The following is a 12,072-nucleotide window of genomic DNA, read 5'->3' as shown; positions in this document are numbered from 1 at the left end:
CTCTCCAAACAAGGTCGTGAGAAAGCAGCGATTCACGGTCGAAGCTTGTGCACCCTGAACTCTTCCTCTCCCAACGAGCAGCAGCCTCTGCAGTTTACTTTGTGGATCATTCGAAAATCTGCATCACAGACTCCCTCAACTTTCCCTGAACTCCACGAAAACCTGCAGAAGACTTTGTTCCTGGCAGGTGTGCGAATGCAGGAGTGATTTCAAGCGTCTAACAGAACAAAACGTGGAGTTTGGGTTTCGCTTTGCTGCGCAGAAGAGCCAAAACGCTGCTTTGATGCTCGGCCATAACAAATGATGACGATAACCACTTTGGCTGTCTGATGAATCATTTACACTCGGTTTATAAATCTTATTTTCCTCCTTCCTGCTTCCTTCCAGCTCCTGTTGGGATTTCTTGACCGTTTGAGGAGCTGTCTGCAAAAGGAAGGTTAGAGACACAGGAAGTGACCTGGTGACACACAGAGAAGACAAACGAGTGGACTTACCGTCCTCTGTGGGGACGTAGATGTTCAGGTAGAGACAGTCCTCGCTCTGCTCCTGCACGTAGGTAACCACTGTATCCAAGTTAGCCGTGAACCACACCGGCAGCATATCGTTGAGTAAAAAGCGGTCCTCTAAGAACTGAGGACAAACCGGAGCAAACTGAGTAGCATTCCTGATTCCCGGCCAGGACATAGGCGGCTCCGGCGCCTGGAACCTGCGCTCTCCTGTGGGAGCCAGCGCGTACGGGATCCCCAAATACTGCTCCACTGGTCCCAGGATCTCATTGGGTAACGTAACCTTCACTCCTCGCAATTTCCCATAATTAGTAGTGACGACGGGGTGCTGCTGAGCCTGAGCAGCAGCAAAGACGGACGCCAGCCACAGCCACAGCAGCGGGCTGAGCCCGGCCGTGGAGCGACACATCCATGAAGGGCCTCCGGGCGCCGACATGCTCCCAGGTGGTGCTGAGCCTGAGCCTGAGCCTGGCAGTCGGGTCCTCCTTAGTGCCCCCCCTACCCCTCCACCTAGATACTTCCTGTTCCTGCTCAGGCTGCGAGCTGGTCCACGGAGCTCCAGCCGGACAAAGCAGCTTTCTCAGAGCTCCCCATCTGGAGAGCCGGCGTGGAGGTCTGCAGCCGCTGCGCTCCCTCGTCCAGAAGACCAGGACGACTCAGGACTCTCTCCGGTTACCTGAGATCCAGTTTGGTCCAGTTTCCTGAAAGAGAGAAGAAACATCACCCATTATGGTTTTACTGAACCCTGAAACCAGAAGTGAGTGATTTATTCAGCAAAGACTAAAAGTTTGAGGAGAATCTGATGAGGAGTGACAGCCGCCTGCTTCGACATGACCCAACATCCTCCACAGACGTCTGCGTCCATCATTTATTCAGCGACTCTAACCCCTCTTAAAACATACACATCTCCATATCATGACTGTTTCAGCTGCATGACTGCTCCAATCAAAACGTGTTGATTAATCAGCGTCTCACTCTGCAAACAGCGCCCGTCACTCACACTCAGGCTGAATCAATTATTAAACCCCACGCTGACCGCCACGGCTCCTTTCTGTATCAAATATAAACGCCAAGGCTGCATGAATAAATAAATCTGCTAATAGAGTCAGAGTACATGCCAGTCTTTGCTGGTGAGATCCTGAAACTAAAGAGTTTTCAACACGGATTAATGGGACAGAAGTGAAAGGATTCAAGCTGTAACTGAGGATCTGTCAGACGCCAGCTCAGACGAGGAAAATCCCTCTGAAAGAGCCGCTCTGGAGCTTCTTCCTCCAGTGATGTGTTCGGGGTCTAAACAGCCTGAAGTTCCTGGACTTCTCCTGATGAAAACGTCATTTCCAGGTCTGTGTCTGTCTTTATTTGTCTCCCTAAAGTCCCCTCACTGCATTTCATCACATCATTATGTGGAGGAGCGTTTTCACCTCGCAGCCAGAAGGCTCGGGGATCAAACCCAGCAGCCAGCTGGGGTCTCTCTGTGTGAATAAACTTTGTGAAAAACCCCTGCATCCCTCTAACCCACTGTTTGTTTTCGTCCCACAGTCACAGCTGTGTGTACCTCTGCATCTCGTCCTCTCTTTCACTTTCACAGGCTTCTCCATCTGCCGTCCCAGGATCCCTTTCTTCTCTCTCCTGACTGTCTCTGCCACACTCCAGATGTTGGGATGTGGATCTTCATCATTCCCTCTCTTTAAAGTGAGTTTATCCTCTCTTCTGTGCCCCCTTCCTTCTGATTGGCCGGTTTTCTCTCAGGGAATTAACAGTGACTACTTCCCACTCCTGAGTAAAAACAGCGCTAGCTTAAAATCCGATAACCAACCAGGGCAGAGTCGGGAAAAGATCATGTTTTGTAAAATGGGAGAACCAACCCTTTAAAAAGTTTCCCATCATGCCCTGAGGCTCCTCTCAGAGCTGGCAGTGTTGTTTCTATGGTAACAATCACTGACAATCGGCAGAAATGGAGGCAAAGACGTGTCAGAGTTTCTGCTCCGCTAACAAGGGAGAGGAGCCGCTGATGGGGAGAGAAAGATTTCTCAGGAGCGCAGACAACAAACCCTTAAAAAGATCTTTTTTTAGACTCTTAAAAACTGCTCTCATCATCCGGGGAACTGTCCCTGAGACTGTCAGCCTGAACTCTGACACGCGAAGGGGACACACACGACCTGTTTCGTCTGCGGTCGGCTTCACACGGCTCCAATTTCACCGTCAAGCTGCAGGATTTCATTGTTGTTGCAGTTTGAAACACTAAATCTATACTTCATCTTGTGTTTGCAGAGCTCAGTTTACACTCCACTGCATGCACTTGCTCATTACTCTGAAAATATAATATGCATGGACAAGAGCAGGGGTGGAATTAATGAATCTCAGAGAGGCAAATATTTTGGTGGAAAGGAGAGCGTCTGACTGCTGTTTGTGCATGCATCCTGCAGAGGAAGCTCAGTCCAAGCATGTGCAGGATGCATGACGCTAGCATGTTAGGAGACTCAGACACAAAGTGAGGAGTTAGAAAGTTCAGCATCAAAGCGGCAGGGAATAAAATCTGTGCACGTCACACCTGGACCAGAAAGCGTGGTGTGATCAAAGACGAGCGCCGTGATGAAAGGATGGTGTAAACAGGACTACAATCCCAGCAGGCATGGGCTGAATGTGATAGCAAGAGGAGGTCATCAGGACGTCGTGGGGCTACGAGCTAACACATGACATGCATAAACATCCCAGAGTTTCTCAGTGAACCGAGGAGGAGCAATCTAATCTACTCCAGCGTGATGTGATTGAAAATGTCCTCAGTGGTGAGGCGGCGGCGGCGGCGGTGGTGGGCTCCAGCTCAGTTGAAGGTAGGAGTGATCGTTTATTAAGATACAGTAAAACGTCCAGTGTCTGTTTGGACACAGGAGCTCACGGGGTCACAGATCACTGCTCCACAAAGCGTCACCAGCTCAGTATTGATTCACACACATAGCTGACATTCAAAGAGTGCTACGTCTGTTTGAGGCTGAGGACGATGATTCTGCATCCTCTCACTGCCTCGCTGATGTATACAACGTGACACGCTCTTGCATTTAATTTAATTACCACAAACTAATTGCATGTTGAATCTGGAGCCTTTACGTCCCCGAGGGTCCGGGGCCGCTGCCCACTTTGGCCAGTTGGTCATCAAGCTCTGCTGCCAAGAACATAATTACGGGGGATAAATACTAAATCCTTTAAATATTTATTTTGCTGGCTCCAAAGTGGTCAAATTGAAAATGACTGACTCCATAAATAATAAAAAGTCCATAAAATGAGCGGGTTTGGACCTCAGAGGCTCCGGCGGTCTGGGGACGAGGAGAATCTGTGGCTTAAATATTCCTCTTTGGTGTAAAAGCTTCTTATCCTTTGAAAGCAGCATTTAAAGTGGCCTCAGGTCCTTCTTGTGTTGTGAAACTTCAATAAACTCTCATTAACAGTGTCTCCTTTCAGAGTTATTATGTGCAAGAATAGAAAATAATAAATCTTCATGTTTACCCCACAGCCTCTCCTCTGTGCGCTGACATTATGCTCATTAGCATATTAATAAGGGAGCTGGTTTTCTTGAAGGTACTTTAACTCTTAAACGCCGCGAGCTCGAATTAATAACCCGAGTGCAGAAAACATAAGCATGTTAAAAGGTTGTCCTTTAACGAGGGCTCTGTCTGTACATGCTGCAGCGTGTGAGGGGAACACGCAGCCTCCCAGGCCTGGAACAGGCTGCGGTGAAGTTTGGGGAATCTCTGAGAAACAGTTCATGTCAGGTTCAGATTCTGCTGCAGAGGGGCCCGACTCCATCATACGGAGGCCCGAGGGTGTCAGACGGTTTGTAAAAGGCCACAAAGAGCAACAACAAGAATGCAAAGGCCACAATTTGAATGCAAAATGAAAGAGTCACAACGAAATGCAAAAACCACAACATGAATGTAAGAGTGAATACACAAATGCAAACACCAAAACATTAGTGCACAAGCCTCGACATGGATGTAAGTGCAAAAACATAAATGTAAAAGCCACAACATAAATGCAAAAGTAAAAACATGAATGCAAAAGCTACAACATGAGTGCAAGAGCAAACAAATTAATGCAAAAGCCACAACATGAATGCAAAAGCCACAACATGAATGCAAAAGCCACACCATGGTTGCAAAAGCCACAACACGGATGCAAAAGTAAAAACATTAACTTAAGAGCAAAAACGTGAATGCAAAAGCCACGACACAACGGAAGGTCAGAGGTCAGTTATCCTGACGGACACAGAAAAGTTGCAAAAGTAAGTAAATGATTATTTTTTATTAACTTCAAACAGAATAAATACACTTCTGTGGGGTCTCACCCTGTTATATCCTTCATAGTTCCCATACTTCTTTCTTAACGTGAAAAAATGCATCATCCTATATTTAGCTTAATGAATCAATAGCGTTAGCATGAAAGCTACATTTTTCATGGCTAAAGGTAAAAAAGTAAACAATCATTTACTTACTTTCACAACTTTTCTGCTAATTAAGAAAACTGTCCTCTTAGCGTCTGTTGTGTTTTTGCTTTTGCACATCAGCTGACACCTACAGGCCACCGTACAACCTGGACTCCATTCATAAAAACTATCATTTAATCCTGCAGGATGTGGGAGTTGCTCATCTACACATACATGGACTATGAAATTGTCTCTGGTTCAGTATAAAACCGACCAATAGCAACACAGGACGCTCTCGCTGAGGTAGACCAGCAACTCCTGCTGAGTCACTTCTCCACTGAGAGCCTCCCTCTTTAAAACAATAACAGCCTGAGCTTTTATTCTCATGCAGCGGCTCCATTTGTGTTTACAGTATCTTGCATATTACGGCGAGATGTCTGCAGCCTCTTTAGTGTACACTGCCATGATTGCATCATTTTGTTTGGTGTGTGAGTGCAGACACAGGCTGTTCGTCACCGGCTGTTTGCCCACTCGAGCGGTTATATAATAATGAAATTTACCACTATATGAAGAATCTCTGCCTCACACACAGAGAGAGAAAGCTGAATGCAGAGCCGGCGTGCACAGGTGGAATTGTTGCTCATTGTTCACCGAGGTTATATGCCTGTGAATGCGTCTGCGATAAATTGACACAGTGTTCGCTGTTTGTAATAACGGGGCGTTTTATGATAAAGCGTCCTTCAAGCGGCACGGGGTGAAAGCAGAGCGCGCTCAGGAGATGGCGAATTGTTCCTCACTCTTAATGATTATCGCAGATAAGTCTTATGAATAACAACGAAGGAGAGGCTGTCGTTTGCATTTCAATCATCGTGAAATGATCCTGTCACAGGCTTCCTGTCCTCCACGGAAGATGTCAGCGACTTCAGACCGCTGCAGCTGATAATTAGCTTCACACTCAGGCTGTGTACAGTATATAACTCATGATGATGAGGGAGGAGGCCTCAGGCATCCTGATGAGGATTAGAGCTTAAAGGAAGCCATGAAAAGGGGGCCTCAAACACCAAGGCCTGCACCCAGCTGATGGTTTGTGGATAAAAATGATTAAGATGTGATTTCTGCAGAAAAGCAGGAAGCTTGTGCAATTTTCTCAGATTTCAGCACGGATCCAAACATCAGGGGGCGACTGAAAGAATCCAACAAAAGGCCTGTCAGACTCAACAAGATCTGGACCTCCTCTTCCTCCTCCTCGCACACACCTCCAGAAGTTAGATTGTGATCAAGTTTTCAGTCACGCTGCCTCTTTCAGGAGCTCAGGGAGTTATTGAACTTGGCTTTGAAGCCAGGAGGTCACCGGTTCAAGCGCTGCTATTGACCAAAAGATGGAAACTGTTCTGGGAACGCTGGAAAAGTGCCAGCTCACTTTCATGGAGGCAGCCAAGGTGACACTGAGCAAGGCGTTTGGACATCTCTTGCTCCTTTTTGTGCATGTGTGTGTGCGATTCCTCAAAAATCTGTCGGTGAAAGCTGCTTTTTATTCTAATATTCCTGCACATGCAGGAGGGAAGGTTTCTTTTAAGCTGTGCCGTGTCCAGCAGCGTTAACAACCCTTCTGTTTACCTGTTTACACCTCCTCCTGCATGTCGAGTGTGCCTGAGCCGTGTTGGTGCAAACAGAGATTAGAGCTCATTCACATGGAGATCTATTTTCCAAAAATGTAAATTAAGGCTTTAAAAATGCTGCAGGAGCTTCGTGCTCAAAATTAGTCTGTGTCCCCAAAAAGGGGCGGAGCTAGCAAGGAAATCCTGATGCAGAATCATGTCTGTGTTTGTGTTTGTGTGTCTCAACATGGCAACACCTTACACAACCTGTGAGTCACACCTGAGTGTGTGTAGCATCTGCACGTTAGCCCTGACCTGTCACATAGATATGCTAATGCAGCATGTGACAGAAAGGAAGCAGAGGATTCTCCCATAATCCTTTGCTGTTGACCAAAAAAGACCAGATACTTCGACACAGTGCATTAAAGCTGCAACCAAATTCTACTTTCTGCATCAAACGTCTCATTTTTGCAGGTTTGGAGCAGATTTAGGTCAGTTTAATAAGATTTAAAGCAACATGAATGCTTTTTTGCACCAGCACTCATTCTCCAACAAAGACTCAAACCAATTTCCCCGCTCTGCTCCCCTGACATGTTCTTATTCCAGGAATCCTGGATATGATTTTGGAACGTGCAGGACGAGTGGATTACACAGCTCTGATGATGTTTGCATGTTTGCAATGTTTGACTTTTCATCTCTTCTGGATGACCCCGGAGTGTCGGTGCAGTTTGTGGAAATTGGATGAAAGCATCCCAGGAGGGGAGGAATGATTGAAAGAGGAGTGGTTGTTGTACTTTTTTCTTTCTACATGACAATAAAAGCCGGATTTTCTGCACCATGCAGGATTTTGTTGAGAGGAATCGTGAAATAATGTCTCCTGTAGTCGCTCTGAGGTGGTTTCACACCTGCATGGCCATTTTTTCTCGCTCTGTGGCAAAGATGGCGAAGCAAGCCAGCTTTTCCTCTAGAGGCGAGCACAACTGTGCAAAAAAAGAGGCCAAATACCAAACTTTAAGGAGTGAATCCCTTTTTAAAATGATGTTTTTGAACATGTATGCACCTTCAGAGCAGGTTCTAAAAGCAAAAAACACCTTTTCAGACACACTCTGCAGCTTCTCTTCACACATTTCACGACTTTTTTCTCCCTCTGTGCCTCCATGAAAAGCCACATTCCTCTTAAATACACTCCAAGCATGATCATTCAATCTTGCAGCAGGTGTGTGCATGACAACACACACACACAAACAAGGTCACCCCATGTTCCAGCAACATTAGCCTGCAGCTCCTCTGCAGAGGGAGTGTGAATGCCACCCAGCGTGAATACAAGCTGAAAATCACAGCATTAGCAGCGGTGTAGCTGTGAAAAAAAAAAAAAAATCCATGCACAAACCCCACTCAGCCTTCCACCACCATCCACCCCACTCTTTACCCCCTCTGAAAAACCCACATCCAGATATCCACACCACCATCTTGTGGCTGCTCGGGAAGAAAACGCGCGCAGTGTGTGTGTGTGTGTGTGAGAGAGAGAGAGATCTGCTTTCTGGAGATGCATGGAGATTTCTCCCTCTGCTGCAGCTCCTTCACACACACACAGAGTTGAGCACAAATGCAGGTGTGAAAAGAGGCTTTAAACGATTTGCAGTGTGAGAAGAAAGCGCTTCGTGCTCTGCGTCCTGTCGCATTAAAGTTAACCGAGCTGTTGCGCCGAGTTTGGTGAGAACACCGTCACACATCTGCGCAGGGGAACGCTCAAACACTGATTCACACATCAAATCATAGATTATTCTTCATGTTGCTGCTTCAGATGCGCGTAATCAAAGCTCGTTGTCTCGGGTGCAGCGTTTTATCCATCATGCTGTCATCGTTTAGGCTACACATCATCAGCTGGAGTCAGATGAAAGTGCGCAAGAATGAGCCTCCACTGCTTCAGGCTTTTCCGGATAAAAACCTCTAAATGTGGCCTCATTCTCATCATTTCTCATGCTTTATCTCATGGATGGAATCACGATCCAGCTGAGGTAAAGAGTGAATGTTTCAGGATTAGGTTAAGAGTCCGGAGGAGCAGAGAGGAGGGGGTCAGGCGCAGGAAAACGCACAGAAATCAGCAGCTCGTCTATAAATTTTGGTCTGTTTTCCTGCTGGAGGAAAAAGCCCGACGGCTCACTCACCTCAGCCAGGTTCTGCACCGTCTCAGTCCCCTCTGCACGTCCCGGCTTCACGCCCAAAACACCCCACATGCGGAAAAAAAAGAATAAAGTCCACGTCCAGCCTGCCGCTCCGCAAATCCAAAGTCAGAAGCGCAGCAGTCCCGAAGCACTGAAGGCAGCCCAACTATACGTCCTGTGTGCGTGTGTGTGCGTGTGTGCGTGCGTGAGTGTGTGCGTGTGTGTGTGTGGTGCGGGAGGATAGAGATGCGGCTTTATCAGCGCAGAAGATGTTTCAATGAGTCATTGCAGAGGCAACGGGAAGGCTGCTGAATCTAATTGCTCTCATAGAGAGAGTGTGTGAGTGTGTGAGTGTGTGTATGTGTGTGTGCTCCGAGGACGAGATTAGAGAGAGAGAAACCAGGTCTCTCTCCCTCTGTGTGTGTGTGTCTGTCTCTCTATTGGACTACACGGCCTGAAATTTACTAAGCCTGCAGCCAATGGATTGCCGCATTCTCTCCATCACCCTTAACCAGCCGCTGCGTTGTGGCAGCTCTGGCACGGCGCGTGCAGCGTGGCACCGGCTGCTCCTCAGACCGGGACCCGGGGACTCCCGAGGGTCCACCTCAGAGCAGAGCGTGAGAAACACTTCACAGGATGGAGATGATGTCAGAAAAACTGGTTTTACAACATCTATTCTGGAGTTGGAGGAGAAGAGGGCTCCTGCCAGGGCCGGATCAACACAATGCAGGGGCCTGGGGCAGACACAGCTGTGGGGGCCCCCCTGAACAAGATCTTGTGCTGCTTTTATCAATCAGGGGGAGGAAGCTTAGGGGCAATTTGCACAACAAAATGCAAAAGTTTTGTTGCGTTTCAGCCTCATGTTTGCACGGAAACAGCAAACTTTTTTTTTTTTTTTTTAATGCAAACTTTTAAAAACGGCCTCTGTCTTTCAACAAAATGAGCTCCACTTCTGCTCTTAGCATTCACCAAAACACCAGATGATCGTCCCAACTCAACTTCGGTGGAGATCTACCAAAAGCTGCTTCTTTACAAGACAGTTATAGCACCACCTACAGGCCTGGCATGCTTACTACAGCATTTTCAGATGAAATGTTGTCGTGCAAACGAGGCCTTAAAGAGACAGCAGCCAAACTGGAGTTGGAAAAGATATTTCCATGGAGTCACTTTTAGATCCATCAAGAAAACTTTATGATCCACTCAATTTAAAATTTCCTACACATCCTCTCGGAGCACTTTAAAGATCTCTGCTTTCAGATTATAAATCTACAGATGGAGCTTGTTTCTAAGCAGCTCACATAAAAAGTTAAGTTTGATCTGCAACAATGTGACCTGATGATATCTTCCTCTTCAATCGTCCACATTCAAATTCCGATAATGATAAAACGCCGGATGCTTCAGAGTCCGATACAACTCCCCGTGATATCAAGGTCAAGATAATTTCAAAGCAGCACGCTCCTGCTCGTCATGTCAGAGGAAACAGACGTACAGACGAACTCGCGGACGAGGCGCAAGGCCTCCCTTTGATATCCCCCCTCAGCAGTCGGGGGTATCCTCCTCCTTCCTCTTCTGAAGTTTATATCAGCTTCTGTCAGAACGAATGCAAGACTTTCATGACGCCAAATCGAATGTTCGACATGATTACACCTCCATCTGCAACCTGTGGCGACGACTCGTGACCTTTAATGGTTGAAGATTTCATCATCAAAGCTTCATCCGCAAAGCAGGATGGGAAACATCCAGTTGATGTTGCACTCATGAAATCTGCATCCAACAGACATCATGTTTTTATCGTCAGCACTGAGCATGTGCAGCTCCGTGAGATCAGTGCAGTATGGAAACAAGATAAAAGATGGAGTGAAGCAAGTGTATGGAGTGTATGGATGGATGGAGCGTGTGGCCGTGTGCTCTCTTGCAGAATGAAGAGACTGTCAGACCTGCAGACTTACAGCTGCACCACAAGACGAGGGCAGGAAGTGTGGCGTTTAATACTTCACAGAGGACAAGCTGGCCTGTGATGATTTAGACAAACAGTGGCAGTAACCGCATGCAGAGAGACAGAGACGAGGGGGGATCTGAGACAAAGAGGGCTCCTCTCTTCCTCTGTGTTTAAGCACAGACAATCCCTGTCGCCTCGGGGTAGCGAAGAGATACATAAAGGCAGTAAAGGGACCAGCGAGGCATGACGATGGGATTCTTCAGGAGCAGGCAGCTCTTTGCTGTTGACACATGAAGACGAGGACGAGGCCTCTCCAGCAAACACTTAGCACCAACGCGCGGCGGCGTGTGTGGAAGGAGCAGAGATGAAGCAGATGGCTTCTGTTTTATCCATAATCTTTAAAGAAGCAATCAGTTACATTTTACAGTGTCTTCCCACAAAACAACCGCGCTCTGCCAGTGATCGATGCCAGCCCCTCTGCTCAGGGCTGCTGGGACTTCAGGCTGTCTGAACAGACTCTCTGTGTTTACGCTCTTTTACTGAGTTTAATATCTCCAAACACTGAATAGAGAATAAATTAAAAAGAGAGGAAGGAAGTTACCTGGGCTTCACTTTGCTGCGCCCTGAACCCTCGATCCAACAGGGGGCGACAAAGAGGACAGGCGTCAAGTTGTCTTTAAAGAAAGCCGTCAACTTTAAACACAACCTGTCGTAAAGTCAGCTGTGTTTTATCCACTGCTTGTCTCCGTGGCTTTAAGAAAAGACGTTTGCTCCTGGTGGCGTTCAGCGAAATGTTTCCACAGCAGTGAACGTCCAAATGTTTCAAACTGTGGGTAAAATCCTCTACAGATTCAACCCTGCTGTTAAACAAATGGCACAGCACTGAGACTAAAGCATTCCTATCATCAAATTTTTCATTGCCAATTCCAGACAGCAGGTATTCAGATAATGACCAGGCTTTAAACATTACTAAAGGCTGTTTTCAGCTCAAAGCTGGGCTCTGATCAGAGCCGCCCAACCACATCAAGAGAGCTGGAAACACCTTTACTACAACAGCACACGTGCTCATTTCACCAAATATATCACTCACACAGTCCACATGATTTCATCTATAAAAAGGCAGCACATAAATTTACTCTGATTGTTCTTTAACTGCAGGGAAAAAGCCTCAGTGGGAGTCAGAATAAATAAATAAAAGTCAGAGCATCCAAAAATGAATTTTGCAAAAAATATGAGTTGACTGTTTATCATTTGTCAGCAGGTTTTTCTGCTTTTAAGGAGTTTCATCAATGAAATTGTGACTACTTCTCATATAAATAAATATTATATAACATATATTTATGAATGTATTATATTTAATAAAATTTAAAAAATTAAAAATATTATTTAATATATTTTTAAGTATTTTTTTTCTAAAAAAAGTCTTTTATTAACATTTTTTCAAATA

General features: G+C 46.4%; 1 protein-coding gene across 2 annotated transcripts in view; it reads right to left on the bottom strand.

Annotated features, from left to right (window-relative positions):
* nlgn4xa (neuroligin 4 X-linked a) overlaps window positions 1-9,118 on the bottom strand; it is a 49,823-nt gene extending 40,705 nt beyond the window's left edge. For both annotated transcript variants that reach the window (XR_012597584.1, XM_074664328.1), the window contains exons 1-2: window positions 8,690-9,118; window positions 495-1,207 (exon numbers count right to left, since the gene is read on the bottom strand). Coding sequence is in view for 1 of the 2 variants with exons in the window: in XM_074664328.1 (XP_074520429.1) it covers window positions 495-942 (448 nt within the window). In the remaining variant the exon portion in view is untranslated. The remainder of the gene's footprint in view (window positions 1-494; window positions 1,208-8,689) is intronic.
* Window positions 9,119-12,072: the final 2,954 nt, after the last annotated feature.

This window comes from Halichoeres trimaculatus, unplaced genomic scaffold, assembly GCF_033239565.1.
Source record: "Halichoeres trimaculatus isolate MK-OKI-2021-1 unplaced genomic scaffold, fHalTri1.1 fHalTri1_scaffold_24, whole genome shotgun sequence".
Lineage (NCBI taxonomy): Eukaryota > Metazoa > Chordata > Actinopteri > Labriformes > Labridae > Halichoeres > Halichoeres trimaculatus.
Note: the sequence above shows the minus strand (reverse complement) of the source record. Positions and strands in the feature narration are given on the sequence as shown.